The sequence below is a fragment of the Molossus molossus genome, unplaced genomic scaffold, assembly GCF_014108415.1.
Source record: "Molossus molossus isolate mMolMol1 unplaced genomic scaffold, mMolMol1.p scaffold_m16_p_8, whole genome shotgun sequence".
Lineage (NCBI taxonomy): Eukaryota > Metazoa > Chordata > Mammalia > Chiroptera > Molossidae > Molossus > Molossus molossus.
The window spans coordinates 108695040-108714122 of record NW_023425402.1 but is presented as its reverse complement, the minus strand read 5'-3'; the positions used below and the strand labels follow the sequence as shown (position 1 = coordinate 108714122).

Genomic DNA, 19083 nt, shown 5'->3' with positions numbered 1-19083 from the left:
CAGGCCTGGAACCAGTGTCACAGCAGAAACCTACTCCCTCCTCTCCTTCAAGTCGCAGCTGACATCTGTCCTCCCCGTGGGGGGCGTGCAGGAGGCGGCCAGTCGACATTCTCTCTCAGCGGTGTTTCTCTCTCCCGCCTCGGTTTCCCTCCTCGTCGCTCCTCCCCACACAGTGCAGCACCACGCTGGTGCCGGTTCCGGTTCCGGGGCGGCCCACCGCCCGGTCGCAGTGAAAGGGCTGCGGCAGCGAAGTCGGCACGGAGCTCGCCGGGCCCGAGGCTTCCGGCGCCTGCTTGACAACTGTCCTCAGAGCTGACATGAGGCGGGCGTGACCGAGACACGGCAAACCCAGGGAGGGCCTGGGTGATCGGGAAGAAAAGTTAGGGTCTAAACAGTCACTTAAGATTCGGAATATGATTTCTTTCCTGGAAGGCGTGCCCCTCGGGCACTGAAGTATGTGATTCGATGTGTTCCGACTCGATCCCACACACGGCGGGGGACCCGGGACCCGGGGGGACCCAGGGGGACCCTGGGACCCGGGGCGCAGCGGGCTGAGGCACACCTGAGCTCGCCGGCTCTCCCTGCAGCGGGTCCGGGCTGACACCCTAGAAAGACGCGGCGGGAGAGAAGGCCAAGCGTGCAGCCTGGCCGTCCACTTCACAGGCACGGGTAGTGCTCGGAAGGACACCGCAGTCGCAGGAAGCTTCGTTGACGGCAAGGCCCTGAGACAGGGGCCAGCTCTCGGCCACCCACACCGCCGGCCCGGCACACACCTCCTCCAAGGCGCTTAATTAGGCTCCTCCAGCCAGAGCACAACGCTTCCTATCAGCTCGGTGTTGATGCAGTTATTAAGCTTGAAGGTTGAATATTATTTTGCCTCAGGCAGTTCGACTAGCTGTGTGGATGTTGTTTGCATAAACGCCTCATTATGCATAAACGCGGCCTGTATTTACTTCTCGATTCTGCAGAGAAACTCATTACCCAGAGCATCCGCATCCGTGTTCCTCGCCCTCCGGTACAGAAAGCTCTCTGAGGTTGCCAGTGTTTATGAGGGCATCCTGAAACACAGAGCCCTCTGAGGTCAGCAGCTCGGGGTGCGTGGGGGTGGGCCCTGGGGGTGGGCCCTGGTGGGGAGCTGGGCACTGGGGGTGGGCACTGGTGGGGAGCTGGGCCCTGGGGGTGGGCCCTGGTGGGGAGCTGGGCACTGGTGGGGAGCTGGGCCCTGGGGGTGGGCCCTGGTGGGGAGCTGGGCCCTGGTGGGGAGCTGGGCACTGGGGGTGGGCACTGGTGGGGAGCTGGGCCCTGGGGGTGGGCCCTGGTGGGGAGCTGGGCCCTGGGGGTGGGCCCTGGTGGGGAGCTGGGCCCTGGTGGGGAGCTGGGCACTGGGGGTGGGCACTGGTGGGGAGCTGGGCCCTGGGGGTGGGCCCTGGTGGGGAACTGGGCCCTGGGGGTGGGCCCTGGTGGGGAGCTGGGCCCTGGGGCTGGGCCCTGGTGGGGGAGCTGGGCCCTGGGGGTGGGCACTGGTGGGGAGCTGGGCCCTGGGGGTGGGCACTGGTGGGGAGCTGGGCCCTGGGGGTGGGCACTGGTGGGGAGCTGGGCCCTGGGGGTGGGCACTGGTGGGGAGCTGGGCACTGGTGGGGAGCTGGGCCCTGGGGGTGGGCACTGGTGGGGAGCTGGGCACTGGTGGGGAGCTGGGCCCTGGGGGTGGGCACTGGTGGGGAGCTGGGTACTGGGGGTGGGAGGGGGATGGGAAGTGGTGGTCTCTCTTCCCCAGGGCCAGACGACAAAGGTCCACACAAAGTCACTGCTCGACTCTAAATGCCAAGGAGCCCTGAGGCTGGAGAAGGGGCGCAGGTGGAGAAGAGGAAGGAGGACTGTGTCGCAGAGGGTGTCACCAGGAGATGCTCTGCTTTGACCCACAGAGGGGTGAGCAATTCCCCTTCCCACCTGCCTGCTGAGGAAATACGAGGACTCCCTTAGGTCCTGCAACCCGCGAACGGAGCAGTGACTGGACCCCGCTCTGCCCAGCGACACGGCGGCCACGGAGGAGGCTGAGCGCCCTTGTGTTCTCGCCCTGGGCTGGCTCATGCCGACGCAGTGCGTCTGAGGGCTGCTCGCCAGGGCGCTCAGAGGGTCGGCCCGAGGCTGAATCTGTCAATTTCAGGGGAATGTGCATGAGCCTGAACTGGGTGTTCTGGGGACCCTCGCACCCCCACACCTGTGCTGAGCACCCCCACCTGTGCTGAGCGGTTTGGCTTCCTGAGCAGCCCTAGTGCAGACAGCAATGTGACAGCCAGGGTCCCAGGCAGGCACCAGGCAAGACCTTGGAGCTGGGGGCCGCTCAGTGCTCTCCGCTGGCCCACCAGGCCCGTCAGTGCGGAGCCCACGTGTCAGTGCAGAGCCCGGTGTGTCAGTGTGGAGCCCAGTGTGTCAGTGCGGAGCCCGGTGTGTCAGTGCAGGGACACCCAGTGTGTCAGTGCGGAGCCCGGTGTATCAGTGCGGAGCCCGGTGTGTCAGTGCAGAGCCTGGTGTGTCAGTGCAGGGACACCCAGTGTGTCAGTGCAGAGCCTGGTGTGTCAGTGCAGGGACACCCAGTGTGTCAGTGCAGAGCCTGGTGTGTCAGTGCAGGGACACCCAGTGTGTCAGTGCAGAGCCTGGTGTGTCAGTGCAAGCCTGGCGCACGGAGGCAGAGTTGGTGGCCTGTCCCCTGCATGCTCGCTGGGAACGGGCAGGAGTGATTTATGTTTGTGCGGCTGCAAGTCCACGGCCCCACGTGTGGTGCTTGGCGTGGTGCCTGGCACGTACCAGGCCCTCCGGGAGAAGGGACTGAGCCATGAGGAGGGAGGCGTGGCTTTCTCTCTGCCCTGGGGGACCCCACCCAGGCCCACTCCTGGGGTCAACACGACAAGGTCAGACACCAGCCGCGCAGCCGTGACAGATGTTGTCACGTCGTCCTCAGCTGTTCCCAGCCCGAATCTGTGAGGACAGCCTCCTAACTTCTGACCACAGTGGACCTCGTCCCAACCCGGCCGGCACATGTCTCCGCGTCACAGGAATCTCAGCGATCTGTGTCACCGACTTCCTGGCATCTCCATGAAACTGCCATTCACGTTGGATGTCTCTTCAATAACCCAACCGTATCCTTGATTCTGCGGGACATCCTGGGCCCCAGCTTCCTTGCCAGGCTTGCTGTGGGGGGTCAGGGTTCGCCCCTCCCCCGAATGCCCCAGTGATGGCGTGCACAGCACCCCAAAGTAACCACATACATGGTCAACAAAGCAATTTTAAAAAAATTAAAAATCCATTCTTGTTTCTCTCTCAACATCCTGTGAGTTGACATCTTTCTTCTTTCGCCGAAGTGTCAAGTGTCCCCAGAGCCAGCGCGCTGAAGCTTCAAAGCACCGGAAACAGCCGGTGCCCAGGGAGCCGAGGGTTCTGTTCGGGACAGACAGAGCTAAGTAACGTCGTGAGAATCTCAAGATAGACATATTGTGAAAGAAAGAAAACCCCACAGCGACCAGCATGCTCCTGTCCTGTGTGCTTATCGGTGGGTCCGAGCCGAGCGGCACACGCCGCGGTGGACGCGCGGAGGAGGAAGGTCCCTGGAACAGGCACAGGGTGCGCTGGGGTTGCCCTCAGCTGCAACGGGGCAGCAGGGACGGCCGTTAGCTGGGGGCCAGAAGCAAAGCTGCAAACGGCCAAGTAATACGATCGACTTCTGGCAAGTGGCAAGTGAGTGAGTTTTGCAGTGCAAAGGAGAGAAAGTCTTGAAAGATGATTTCATTTGGGCTGGTCGAGAAATCTCACATACGGTCACAGATCGTCTCTGGCCATGTGTAACGGGTCACTGACCTCTGCCAGCTGGGCTGTCTGGTACAACGGTAATGAGCCCAAACACAGAAAACAGGCACCGGCGTGTCTGCTGACGTCTTGACCCAGTGCCGTGCTGAGGTGGCACTTTGCCTTCAGACCAATACTGTGATCTAAGGTTCATGCTGTGCAGACAAGGGACCTCCGACCTTTGCTAAGTTTGTGGGGATGACCTTGACCTCAAAAACTATCATGTGCACCAAACCTAGCACGTAGGTAACAGAGGACTATCAACAATTGTTACTTTTTCCCATTTGTTGGAACACGCGATTCCCAAGTGCCTGGGATAGAGTACACTTTGACATGTAAACTCGGAGAAGAAGGACGAACCAGCTTTTAAACAAGGCACCACGATTTTGGAGAAACCGGCAGAGGCCGGGAGACACAAGGAGAAACTACAAGAAATAAATATCGTTCTGAAATGCCAACAAGAGGAAGCAGTGCAGACAGAGTCTTGGCGTATTTGGAATACGACAAGGACAAGGTATCCTTTGTTCAAAATCAATCAATAAAGAAGGGGACGCAGGGAAAATGTGCACCTGGAGCCCTTGGGAGCCCGGGAAGGAAGAGGGGCCCGAATACCAGGAGGGCGCTGCGGGGGGACCCCGGTGAAGACGGAAGGCCCAGGACGAGTTACAGGAAGGAGGACTGGATGAACGCAGGGGAGAACTGCATCGCTGTGCTCACTGCGGCCCGGACGTCCACTCCCCGCTGTCACAGACTCGCCTGGGGACACCAAGGCTCTGCCGGACACGCCTCCCGTCCCTTCCAGCGCATCCCCCGGCTCACCCCACTTTCTTACACATCACAGCAAAACAACAGAACAACTGACACAGTCCTTCCAGTTTGAGACTTCAGTCTGTCCAGTCCACCTGGGCGTCTAACCACTCACGCCTTCTCCTCTCTCGCAAAATAACTGCCCAGTTCGGCGGAAGAACTACCGTCCCACACTTTAGATAGAGCACCTTTCGTCTTCATCACTGTTAGCAGCGCATCTTCCCCAAACATACAGAAGTGGAGCTAGGTTTCCCTCTCCGTTTCACACCCAGGACGAATCAAAGATGAACTCACATCGATGGTCCAGCGGACAAATCTCCCAAACTCTCCTTCCTAAAGGGCACCTCCCGCAGTTGCCTTGAACCGCCCTCAGTCCTGCTGATGACGAAGGCTTCTCTGCGGAAACTAACACCATCAGCAAAATCGTCTTTCTACACAAAGAACAACCAGCGGCCCATGAAATGTCTCACAGCTACTCATATCATCATGTCTGAGTGGGCCTCCAGGTTTGGTTTATTCATTCAGCAAAAGTCTTTGCAGGCTCCACTACTAACTACTATAAAAGCTTCAATAATATATGACGTGTGCAAGAGAAATCTCTATCATTGTATATGTTATATATTTATTAAAACTCTTTTTATAAACTACAACCAGGTAAAAAATTCTATCCTATTGCAAAAATACTGACTTTGGGTTCAGTTTTTGTCCAAGATCAATCGCCACCTATGATATTTAAAAATACATAGTAAATACTTAGTGTTGAACACATTTTTTTTTTTATGTAGTAACAAGAATGAAGAAATAAAACGCCTTTGGAACGAGCTGCAGGCTGAGGAGTGTTACTAGTTCTTAGTGGCTGGTTGAAACACTGGGGGATAAAATCAACACCTTGCGATCACTGTTCGATGCACTGTAACGTGATACCTAATGAGCGCAGTTGAGATACTAAGTATTCACATAATAAGGAAAACTATGGAAGTTTCACTGTTTGTCCCTCTTTCCATCTGAATAATGTCATCAGTGCCACTTACTAAGTGACTGACAGCTCGCAAATTACTTCCTCTCTCTGCCTTCATTTCTTCATCAGTTAAATTAGATGAAGAACACTGTCTTCCTCCTGGTTTGGTGAGGATTAAAAGAGATGATTCATAACGAGCATTTAACCCAGTATCTGGCATGCAGAAAGAACTAAGTACTATCAGCTATTGTTAAGACAGTTAAACAATACAAAATCTTGGTACAAATAAATCAGTAAATAATCTCATTAAAAACAGGAATATCTAGCCTAGCAATATAATGGGCAGAACCATTGTCTGAGATCTATATGAACTAAATACGTAGTTTAAATCCTTCATCAATTCTAAGAACATATTAAATTTTAAGAGATTTTTAACTTTCCATAATTGATGTGACAAAAATTACAGGATCATATCACAAGACTGCATATCTCCCTGGCAAGAAATACTTCAAACAGCATACCTTCTACTAAATTTACTATTCTTTCAGTGAGCCAACACTGAGACACTTTGCCTGAACACAGAGAACTGTAGATCAAACTATATAATGTCCACTTTTTAAACTTTCCAAAGTTTGAACACTGATTTTCCGGTCGAACATTTTTTTTTTGAGCCAAACAAATCAAGCCTTGTAGCTACAAAAGGAATATCTAAGTGCTAATAATGCTAATTGCAGGGTTTCAGAGTCAATTTTACATTATACACGCCAAAAATTTTCAACCAAGAAATTAAACAGTAATTAGAATTATCTTCCAATTATAAGCTATGGGTATGAATGCTTCATATGTGTCAGATTGCATTTCACAGGTTTTTACAATGGAAATTCTTGCATAAGAAACTGTCATTTAACAGGCATAGTTGGTATATTATGCACTAGGCATAGTAATTATTTATTTAGAGAAACTTAGCTATACAAATACTCAAAATCATTTATATACTCAGTGATTATTGCCCCAGAAAAATTTTACTTGAAATGGATTATGCTTTCTTTTTAAAATACGGGAAACTAAGAGAAATTTAATAGTACAATGGATTTTTTAGTAAAAGTGGGCAGAAAACTCTAAGAAAAAAATAGGCTGATTTTCAGCAAGAGGCTCGTAGGAGGGCTTTCCAGAATGCACGGGTAACCTTAGACAGATTCTACATTCGCGATGGATAACAACATTGTGGATTACTTTCAAAATAAGAAGAACCCTTTCTCCCCGTGACCTACAACTGTGCCTAACGGAGCACGTGTCTGGCGAAGGAAATGGCAGGCGATCCCGGGCCGTGCGCTGGTTGGTTGGGAGAGTTGCTGGGGGCCTACGCGCTGGCCTGGGATGAAAGGGTCGTGAAGTGTTCCACCTACAACGGCCGGGCTCCTGTTACAGAACTATGTTTGAAAACAAAAACACTGTGAGACCAAATTGCCTGAAAGTAAAGTTTAAACTTGCTGCCTATTTTATTCGAATATTTCCAAATGAATGGAAGTTACTGTTTTAACTTTCCCTATTAAGCAATTCTGAAATAAACCCCAAACATCACTAGCCAATAAAAAACAATCCAAATCCATCAAACAAGGAACATTTATTGAATTATGAATTTTTAAAAATGATTAGGTATCAGTTGCATATACAGTTTAGTGACTCCAGTGTACTTATTTGTTGAGTGGACACGGAGTGGTTCTTTGTCTATTGTAATACAATTAGGCTGTTCTCACAACATCCATTTTATTGTACTTTACTAATTTCATTACAATGCTCTCATTATTTTGTTCTACTATCATAAAGAACAAAAGTTTTAGTCCGGCCGGTGTGGCTCAGTGGTTGAGCATCGACCCATGCACTAAGAGGTCCCTGGTTTGATTCCCAGTCAGGCACATGCCCAGGTTGTGGGCCTGATCCCCAGTGGGGGGCGTGCAGGAGGCTGCCAATCAGTGTTCTCTCTCATCGATGTTTCTATCTCTCTCTTTCTCTCACTCTCTCTTTCTCTCTCTCTCAAATCAATAAAAGAAATAATATTTAAAAGAACAAAAGTTCTACTATTTAGTTAGGGCTGTAATTTCAAATTCAGTACTTTGAAAGCAGCACTTTCTGAAATAACAAAATTAAGCCCACAACTGGTTTTCCAATGTTAAGTTCTTGACCACTGTTTTGTAAAGAACACTGCAGAAATGGAAAAATATCTATTTTTTGCATCCACTAATATATTCCAAATAATTTTTTTGTTTTAAAAAATGTGTGTGAATTTCCCTGACCACGAAGCTCCTGGTTCTCTAATTAGGCTGTGCATTTTGGACAAAGGCTAGTTCTGTGATGTACCCAGTACAGTGATACCTCGGTTCTCGAACATAATTCGTTCCAGGAGGACGGTCGAGAACTGAATTGTTCGAGAACCGAAGCAATAAAACCAATAGGAAAGCGTGACTCCACAAAGCGTGACTCTCTCTCTGCACTCACACTGATGACGCAAGCAAGGCGCGCTGGGCCGAATGAACGCCATTCGGCTCATCTCGGAAGTTCGAGTTCCAAATATTTGTTCGGATTCCGAGACAAAAGTTTCTCGAATCTCCATTTGGTCGAAAACCGAGGCGTTCGAGAACCGAGGTATCACTGTATTCGGAAACGTGGTCTCTGGCCAGGACTCCTCTGCCTGCGTCATCTGGGTCCATACCCAAGAAATGGGTACACACACCAACCAAGAGATCATAAGCAGGAAAAGAAGAGAATAATCCTAAATAGAATGTCGGTGCACGTGTTCCCTCCATTCACGGGGACTCATTTTCTGGTTTCAAGACAGTAGATGCCTCCCTTTGCAAGCTGAACCACGCTCAGCACATTTCAGTAAGTCCCATGTTTTACATTGTTGCATTTCTTAAAAAGGATGTTGACAGGGTGTCAAAGTGTAGTTGGCAACACTATTTTTCTTTCTCAGGGCTGCATAAAATACAAAGTATCTTTAACACCTGATTACATCTTAGATCTGATGACATATGAAGAAGTTTTCCAACATTATTTGAAATATATTCTAGGGAATAACTTTCTGCTGGGAAGACCTGGTCCACAGGTGATTATACTCTGAATACCGCTTTTTTCAATATCTGGGAGAAGGAATTCTGCTGGATTAAAAAATATCCGGATTGGATGCCTTCTGACAAAGAGAGCGCAGCTACGGCAGGGGTAGCGACCCTCTGTGTGTTCGATGCTTTAAACCAGGTGGATTTGCTGCTGGTTTTCCATGTTCTGGGTTTTTCTCAGGCTGCTGTTGATCACTGCTCCACCGTGGAAACTGATGACAAAAACATTTCTGCTTCACGATGCATGTGATTTGTGGAGAACATCACCACTGCTGCTGTGAGCCCACAGCCTCTGATAATTGTTGAAGTGGGCCAGTGAAACTTCATTTACTCAGGGCATTACATAAAGAAAGCTGTTGATCAGAACGGCCTCGGAACCACTGCTTCCGGCAAAACAACTGCATTTCCAGAGGGTCTGGCCCTCGGGTGTGGACGTGGGATCTATTTATTCTGGAAGTCTTGGCTGTGGCTCATTTCTGCCATTGTGATCTTGGACCAGTCATTTGATCGAATTGTAGCTTCTTTGTACAGAGACTCTAACAATCCCCAAACTCATGCTAGCCTGTCCTTTCTATGGCTGGACTGAGGGGATTTTAGGTGATGCTGATGCAATTACTCCGGCATACATTATTGTTGAGGACAAGCTGCCAGACTGTAGGACAGGGAACACCGTCAGCTAACAAACACTCTGAATTCCGCTGGGGATGCTGTTCTTTTATCCCTGGCTAATCTTGTCAACTCTTTTTTTTTTTTTTTTATTGTTTTTTTAGAGAGAGAGAAGGGAGAGATAGAATTATCGATTGTGAGAGAGAAACATTGATCGGCCGCCTCCTGCATGCCCCACACTGGGGATTGAGCCTGCAACCTGGGCATGTGCCCTGACCGGGAATTGAACCGGGACCTCTCAGTCCATGGGACAAAGCTCAATACACTGAGCCACACTGCCAAGCTTCCTGGCTAATCTTTTGAAAGACATGTTGAACTTTCTGATATTATTCTACACACATATATAAATTACTGACTCCTTAGATAATGTTGTTCAACTCCAAAGTGTCCCTCGTCACGCCCACTGAAGCTTTTTCACATCCTACGCCCTCTCTGAGTCTCTCATGGGGGTGAGGAGCTGCTGCCTTTGCCAAGTGTGTGTGGTTGACTTCTTACCCTTTAAACATACACTTCGAGGTCCTAGTCATGGCCATTTAGCATCGACATGTAGATGACTTCATCCAAAGACACCATTCTAAAGATGTTCCCCCAAATTCCTGTCCTCCTGTCCCACCAAACACTCGCCTCGGCACTGCTGGGAGGGACTTTACAGATGGGACGAAGGTGACCTTAAATTAGGGAGATTACCCAGGATGCTCTGGTGGGCCCAGCGACCTCACAGGAGCTCTTGGGAGAGAAGAGGAAGGGACATGGGGCAGGGAGGGAGGTGGAGAAGCTTGGAAGGTGGAGGGGTCTCGGAGCCCAGGAAGAGGGCACCTCTGGAAGGTGAGAGCGACATTTGCTGGCCACCAGCCAGGAAGTGGGGACCTCAGCCCCACAACTGCTTATAGGTTTTTGAGGAGGACAATGGAAAGGAAAAGCTGTTTTCATACTAAGTCGAAATTCTTCCTGCAGTTCTGTGTTCGGCTCAAGGAAACCAGACTCAGCGTGGCGGGGACTTGAGAGACACACATGGCCCTAGTGTGGGCCCAGGGGGAGTCACCGTGGTGTGACCGCAGGAGCTTCAGAGGACCAGGTCCCCCACCCCACCCCGCTGGACAGACCCGGGCTCTGAAGACACACCCGTGGGGCAGGAGGCGGCGAGGGCTCTGCTCCAGGGCCTGTGGCTGTGCCCGGCTCCCAGCCCATCGGAAGGTGGCACAGTCACAGAGCCCTGAAGGTGTCCCCCCCCCAGCTTCCCGGGAGGGCCGGGCTCCTGGGGAAGGAGCCACCAAACATCCGGAATGGAGAGCGCCTGTCCGTGTGGGGTCCCAGTGGAGCCCTCGGCACGCTCCAGGACACAGGAGAAGACAGCGGAACCCCGCCAGGCCCACAGAGTGGTGCCACCCCTGCCCTGAGGGCACCGGGGGACAGAACCCGGGTCGTCGGGGTTGGGGGTGGTGAGGATGAACATGCAGAGCAATGGGGGGAAGCTCACTACACCTCGTTTTCCCACTCCAAGCCTCCAGCCTGGAGCCCCCCAGCTGGGGGAGGGGCAATGTTCCCGCGATCGCGTTGGGAGTTTGGACCTGTGCCCTCGGGGTGGACAAGGAAGCCGCTGGGTCCCTGCGCTGCCCGGGGTCCGCTCCCCGCTGAAGGCACCTCGTCTGTTCCGCAGCCTCCTCACTGTGCCTTTTAACATGTCACGAGAAGTGACTACTCAACATAGCAACTGCACTTGGTGATGTTCTTATTTTCTCGCAATGCCCACAGAAAGACCTCTAGCGGGTTACTTGTTGTTCATGAAAGAGTTGCATAGAATAGAAAATGAGAATTAGACCTTAATTACCAGTAAGTTCACAATAGGTGATGCTTTTGGTGGTTTTAAAAGTATAAATGATGACCTGACCAAATCTGGGAGCCTCTTTAAATGAAAACTTTGGCAATCTCTGCTTGCCTTCCTGCCCAGATTAAATACAACGTTCTGTTGTGTACAGAGAGGAACCGTGTTTTCTCTTGGGCCAGCGTCGACATGCCTGCTCACGTGCCGTCCACACTGGCTCTGGAGTAAGCAAAGCACGTCACAGGTGTTCTCCCAGCAGAGCTCGGGGCCTTACTGAGCCGGAGGACATCGGTTCAGCGTCTGCCGGGTTCCTGGGAAGCAGCTGCCGTCTAACCCTTCTGAGGTGGTTCCTGGGGCACCTCAGAGAGAGGGTGGGGACACAGCACCACGTCGAACACGGCGTTGCAGACAGGGTGAGCACATAGCCGGTGGCCCCCACTCCCTCCCTGCACCAGACCTCGAGGGCTGGTTGACCAGATGGACACAGGAGACGGAATCCACACAGCGAGAGAGATGCTGGGGGGACCAGAAGGAGAGACCCTGCACCCCGCAGTCAGAGTGGGATCAGGAAGGCCCCTGAGCGGACGCAATGTTTTGCGTTTACTTCTGGAGCAGAGACAGGCATTGTCTCGAGAGAGTCTTGGGCTAGGTCTAGGAAGGCCACTCACGGTCAAGAACCAGGGCTGAAGGTCACGTGCCCCCCGGGGGACCAGGGCCAGCCCCGCCTCCAGACTTCCATTCCTTACGACAGGGACCCAGCTACTTCGGCTCAGAGGGGACTCGGGAAGGTTACCCACGCGAGCCAGTCTAGATCGTCCTAGAAACACCAGGTCGCCCTGGCCTGGGAGGACGGAGAGGTGCCTGCACCGAACGCCCGCGATCCAGGGTGGTTCCGACAGCCGGGCCCCTTAGGTAAAGCCCCAGGGTGGGGGCAGAGCGGGGCGACGAGAAGACGCAGCTCAGGAGGGGGCCTGGGATGCCCAGGACGGACCCCCAACATGCAGACTGGAACCACCCCACAGAGAAACTGCGAACAGAAAAGCCATTTGGAAACTGATAGTGGCGTCTGACTCGGAGAGAGGCTGGGACGTCAGTCACGCACCGGGGCAGGCAGTTCTTGGCAAACCTCTCAATGAGGCCTTTCGATTAGATAAACACCTTCGCTCTCTTCGGAAAGAAGTGTGGGACCCAGGAAGGTGGGGGCGGGGCAGGGGGAGAGAGTGGACCAGTAAAAGCTTATCTACATCGGAGGGTTTCTGCAAGTAGGAATTACTGGCACCAGGAAAGCAAACTTTGCATTGTGTTTGACTGCGGGCATACAGAAAAGATGCCGGGTCTTGAACGTTTATGTTGCATCTAACACCTTAATAAGTTACCCTAGTGACTCTAATAGATGCCACTTGATTATCTTGAAGGGACTGCACAGAACCGCATGTATACACAAGCCCCGTGGGGCAGGGATGGACGTTGGGGACAGTGACCTAGCACTGCTCATCTGCAAATCCACCTCACTCACGCCCCTCCCCTCCCCGCGTCCCCTGGCCACTGGCACGCGCAGAAATGACGTCCTTGTAGGTCTCTGCAAGGACTCGGGAAGGTTACCCCGAGTCTCTGCAGGTCGGCGGGGGCTCTGTAACCTCTCAGCTTCTTGCTTTTCAAGGTAAGGAGACTAAGGCTCAGAGTGGTTATGTGACCCATCAAAGGACACACAGCTAGTCCCTCCCAAGCCCGGATTCCAACCCAGGAACCCCGGGGACTGAGCACTGCTCCTGAACTCGATCCCATTTCTTGCTCTCACACTGACCATTCCGCCCGTCCTCGTCCACCAGGGGGACCCCTGGGTGTCGGTCCAAACCCCACGCAGGCTCCACGTTGCCTGGCCCTCTTGCCCAGGTGGGGCAGGGCCAGGCAGGGGACGCCGCCCGCCACCCTCAGTGACTGGCGAGGGTCTTCCCGGGCGCTGGCGCCGCCGCCCCTGGTGACTGCGGGCTATGGGGCAGCACCGCAGCTGAGAATGCAGCTGCTCACCTGTCTGCGTTCGTGTGCAGCATCGGTGCCGGAAACACCAAGTCCCTGCCCTCCCCTCCACTCAGAACTCACCTCGATCCTCTTCCCTGCGTCCTCAACACACCGCTGCCCTGAACGGAGCGGGGTGTCCTGTGGAAAGAGGGTGCTCCCTCAGGCCCTGCAGAGTGGTCCATTTTCAGCAGTTACGGGTCCGGGGAGCAGAAGCACAGAAGACCCCCAGCGTTAGCAAGCAAGCAGGAGTTGACTCGACACACCTTAGGAGCCTGTCTGGGCTGAATGGTGTCCCCCAAACTCTTCTTTCTGGAACCTCCAGATGTGGCCAATATTTGGACCAGGGTCATGGCCACTAGTAAAGTCAAGACGAGGTCACACTGGGGCAGGTGGGCTTCATCCCAGGCTTATACACGCTGGTGTCTTCGCAAGAACCGGAGGCACAGAGAAGGACATGGGCAGGGTCACGTGGACATGGAGGGGGACATGGGAAGGACGCAGGGGGTGGAGCATCAGCAGCCAGGAGAGGGGCAGGACAGGTCTTCCCTGCGCCACCTGGTTCTGGGCCGTGGTCGCCAGCCCGGTGAGAGGGTGACTTTCTGCTGTTTCCGCCACGGCAGCCCCAGGACACTGACACAGCCTTCGGAACCGGTCTCCCAAGTCCCTGGCCGTCGCCTGCCAGGCCAAGTGTTTCCGACACAGAGCGACACCTCAGATCCACGCCCCCCCGGGCAGAGAGAGGCAAATGCACTTCAGTTCCTGCCCCCGCGTGGGTTTCCAGGTGTGAACTTAGGGGGAAAATAAACCTGCGCGAAGCAGCTTCTGCGAAGCCACTGGGGACAGGACTGGGCGAACGACAGCGGCCCTGCGGGCTGAGTGACTTCCAGCCAATCCCACAGCAAACCCCGTTCCCCTGGGCGGGCTGCCCCCCCCCACCGTCCCCCACAGAGGCCAGGAAAGCCCGGCTCACGGGTTTGCCCTCAGCAAAGTAACAGTCTAGTATATTCGGGTTGGCACACGAGAGAGGGGTGCAGAGCACAGGGCCGCGTGGTCTGCCAGCTGTGTGGCTCCTGCCAGGGTCTTGTTTGGACCAACGGTGAGGCCGCCGGGGAGGAGCCCAGAAGACTGCGGTCCACGCACGGCGGCTGCGAACCTCAGCCCACGCTGCACGCGTGTCAGCGACACGCCCCTCCGCACACGGCCCCTGAAGAACATGCACGGGCTCTCGGCCCCAGTGCACCTAGTGCCCCCAAAGGGACCCTGCCGCACATCTCTCAAAGGCAAAGCCTTCGACTCCGTTGTGCCGGAGTCCCTGGGGGTAACCCTTAATTCCCAACTTAAATGTAAAGCGCTGAGAAACCACCTTCGTACAAGTCCATTTTGAAACAGAAAGCCTGGGGCGAGCCGTCAGCCCTGAAAAGGTCGCCTCACTTTAAAGGACCGCGAGACCTGTCCACAGGATGCAGAAACATCCACGAGACGCTGCGTCAGGGTGACCGAGACCGCTCTGGCCCTCACCCAGGCGCGTTAGAAAGGCGACCCCATCTGTGGGTCTACTGAGCACAATAAGCCGACAGAAGACGGACCCAGAGACGGGGACGCAGGGAGCAGACCGACAGCCCTCAGGGGCGGGGGTGGGAGAGTTAACCCGAAGAACTTCTATGCTAATGTGCACCACCCACGGACACAGACAGCAGCGCAGTGCAGTGGGGACACGAGCCTGGAACAGGGTGTCAAGGGGGGAGAAAGGAGGGGCATCTGTAATATTTTCAACAATAAAGATAAAAAAAAAATGAATCTGGAAAACAATTAATAAAAAAGATCACCAGCATGAAATACGTATTTCTATTGTTTTTAGAAACGGAAGACTGAATTTCAGGGTCAAAGTCCTGGGACAAATATTCTAAAATTTTGTGACTCGGATGCGCTCCCGTTACCTCTACGTTTCAATGCGTCTGGATGAAGTTGAACACCTGAGCATCTTTTCCATGGGCTTTTATTGCTCTGTAGGGGCATCATGTCCCAGAGCCCCCTAGATCAGTCTAAGGCTATTTGATGTCCTCGTTACGCTTGCATGTTCCAGGACATAAACACACAGCAGGTGGCGTTGCTGGTACCTGGGGTGTCTGAACTGTCCCAGGCAGCGCCGGTCCGAGGACTCCGGTGCAGTTAGGGACGGAGGACACAGCAGGACTTGCCCTCACCTGCCAGCAATGCCCACAGGTATTGTAGCTGCAAATGTTTGGATGCCACTTACTGGCTCCTGCCTCTCAAATGCAACCCACTGCATCGCTCATTTTGTGGTTTCATCTCGGAAGGCTATAAACTGAACTTTCCTGTTGTCTTCATTCTATGTAACTATTAATAACGTTGGTAAAAAGACACAGGGAAGAAGAAATTGCTGTTTTTAGCAACTCTCTCCTTTGCCCTGGAGCAGTCCCCGCAAAGACAGCATGTTTCTGACTCCCAGCAGTCGGTCACAATCCCGGGGAATGAGCTCGAAGGCGGAGACCGCAGCCTGGACCTTCCGACGCGGACCCTGGTCCAGGGGAGCCCTGCCGGCCACGCTCGGGCTTCCTTGCTATAAATATGACACCCCTCAACACTGGGCACAGGTTCGAGCTCGAAGGCTATGGCAGGGAGGGATGGATGTGGAAACCTGTCACCCTTGAAGGAATCCCAGAGCCCTTCATTTATTTGGCCACCTACCTGGCACCTGGCCGTCAGCGGTATGACGGGTCCTGTGAAACAAAGGGGCTGTCGCCGCTGGGGAACCAGGGGGCTGCGCCTCCTTCACAGCCTCCAGTAACCCAACAGAGGACACAATGCACGCGATCCCCTGTTCATGTCACTACACAGTAATCTGCACAGCACTGCTGTATGTGTATACATCATGTAGTAGCAGGTGCACACAGTACTGTATATGTATATACTGTCACATGATAACCATGGCTATCTGTTTCAACACCCAGGCAAGGCCAGCCTCTGCATGAACGGGCTCCGGACGCAGGATCTCGAATTGTCGGGCCAACCCGACAAAAAAGCCATCGTCACAACTATGTTTGCTTCAGATGTTTCTTTTGGCACATATACGCAAGTCCTGCTGTTGAGAGACAGCTCGAAACTTTCTGAGGGCTCCAGGATTTCCGGAATGGTCTGCCTGCCTCAGTAGAGTTTTAAAAGACATTTGTTATAAAAAAAAAAAAAGCAGTGATTCCAAATAGAGGACTTGCCTGTGGCGGGAGGTGCCACACACTCAGTTTTTGTTGGTTTGTGTGCACAATGAGAAGAGACCGTGATGCAAGATTTTCACGCCGTCTCGTGACATCACTAACGCATCTACACGGACGTCAGGATTCACTGTGGTGTTGGCGTACACCGTGCTGATGAAGAGTGGAACTTCAGAGTTAGCAACAGACAGTAGAATTACAGTCGTGGTTTCAGGACGCAAGAAAGAAAACCCACGTTCTCCGTGGACAGACGTACACCCATGTCCTGCCAAGGGACCCCCACAACTGGCTGATGCCTGGGCTAGTCTAAAGCAGGTTCATCTGAGCTCCTCAGTGCTTTCTAAAACTTACACACTACTATTTTAAAAAATAAATGTACCGGCACATATATATATCAAACAGCCCTCACCATTAACTAAATAGTAGCTACAAATAACCTATTATTCCAGTTTTGTTTGTTTTTTTTGTTTGTTTGTTTTAAAAAATGGAGGACATATATTAAAACTCTCCAAACCACCTGAACCAGATTTTAATAATATTGCTTTAAAAATTTATCTTAAGTCCACAAAGACTGCAATTGTAACAGGAAGAATCTAAAGGTAGAAGTACTATCGGGGGAAAGGACACACTCAAAATCTACTAACGTATTCTGAAAACGATTTAAAAACTTTACAACTTAATTACTGGAAGATTATAGAAGTGCTCCAGTGCTTTGTACTGAGTGAGTGCGGGGTACGTGCGCGGAGTAATAAAAGAAACTATTAATTTGCCTGTTTCCCGGGGGAGGGAAGGAGGCGGAGTGGGAGTTATGCTATTTAGATCTCCAAATGGATTCTGCTTTGTTTGCCACAATAAATCCTACCGGGTTGCTAATTAACCCTACTTCAAACCACTCCCCCTTTTCAGGACTTACAGACAACGCTGGCCCCTGGGACGACTCACCGTTCATGTTCTTGAAGATGTTCAGGATGGGGAGGATTTGCCGGTAATAGGGCACCAAGGCTTCGCCCACCATCTCGGCCGACACCACCAGGTGCTGGAGGACTTTGAGGGTGACGCAGATGACCTGCCGGTTCCGGAGGTTCAAGGCATCTACGGGGCAGGACAAGGAAGGGGCCAAATGAAAAACGCTCATTTCTACAGCTATGGGGCGCACCGACCAGTAGACCGTTCAATTAGCCTCACTCGACCGGGGACCACTGGTGGGATGAGCCCTGTTGTCACAGCTTTGAGGGTGCGCTGTGGCCCTTGACACTACGCGTAGGGTCTTGGTGGGGTGTCATTTGTTCTCCCAAGCGGTAGCGATCCCTCACCGCCCGAAGAAAGTAGCTCATCATCTCTCACAGAAGAGGCGGTGATGGACAGGTAGCGTGGAAGAGGAAAGGTCAGTTAGTGTCGCTGGAGTTAAAGGACCCTATGAAGGTTGATAACAGGTCTTTTTTTTAAATTTTTTTTTATCCTCACCCAAGGACTTTTTTTTTTTTTTTTTTTGCATTTATCTTCAGATAGAGCAGGAGGGAGAGAGGGGCTAAGAGAGAGGGAGAAACATCGATGCGAGAGAGACACACCGACTGGCTACCACCCACACGACCCCAACCAGGGACGGGGACAAACTGCAACCGAGGTACGTGCCCTTGTCAGGAACCAAACCCGGGTCTCTCTGGACTGCGGGCGGACACTCTAACCGCTGAGCCAAACTGGCCAGGGCAATAACGGATCATTTTTATGCAACAGATCCATTTTCAGTTAACTGTCTGTGCTGTTCTTAAAACCATTATCATGAAACACGCATTTATTTGGGAAGGGGACTGGGTCTCGGAGTGAGTGGACACTAGAGGCTGGTTACAGACGCCGTGAATGTTCCTGGTAGAAGGGAATGAAACCGACTGTGTTTACACCCTCAGGTATGCAGGGAAGGAAAGCAACACCTTAAGTGTCTAGAACTTGAAAAGGAATCCACTGTGAATAACTACAAGAGACCAAAGAAACAGAAAATGGTTATAAAGACCGCTCCGGATGCCGTGGCGAGATGCGCTGCAGAGACAGGATGGACGCTGGTGGGCTCCCTGGTGCTCCCACACTAGCAGGGCCTGGAAGGTGCCCTTTGCTCTTTCCAGGGCGCAGAATTCAGAGCCGGGGGCCAGGACACCGATCATACTGTATGAACGTGGCCGACACCCCCGCACTTCCTTGGTGTCAGCTTCTTCAATCACGGGAACTTCATTGACTCCCTAAGATGACTGAAGTCCTGCGGTTTAAGTAGAAGAGCTACAGGGAGCACGCGTTAGAGAACATGCTCAAAGGCGGTGCCTGATAAATGGACTCTTTCTTTTCTTTTTTTTTTTTATCCTCACCCGAGGACATTTTTCCATTTTTTGTACAGATAGAGTGGGAGGGAGAGAGAGGAAGAGAGAGAGAAAGAGAAACATCGATGTGAAAGGGACACATCGAGTGGCTGCCACCCGCACGACCAACCAGGGCCGGGGACAAACTGCAACCGAGGTACGTGCCCTTAGCAGGAACCAAACCCGGGTCTCTCCAGACCGCAGGCCGATGCTCTAACCGCTGAGCCAAACTGGCCAGGGCAATGGACTCTTTCTTGGAAGATGTTCTGCCTTCTAAGAAAAA

The 19083-nt window shown here is 52.6% G+C and overlaps 1 protein-coding gene across 1 annotated transcript in view; it reads right to left on the bottom strand.

Annotated features, from left to right (window-relative positions):
* PACRG (parkin coregulated) overlaps nt 1-19083 on the bottom strand; it is a 428095-nt gene that overhangs the window by 167129 nt on the left and 241883 nt on the right. Inside the window, exon 4 of the mRNA XM_036249304.1 lies at nt 17398-17547. Within this exon, the coding sequence (XP_036105197.1) occupies nt 17398-17547 (150 nt within the window). The remainder of the gene's footprint in view (nt 1-17397; nt 17548-19083) is intronic.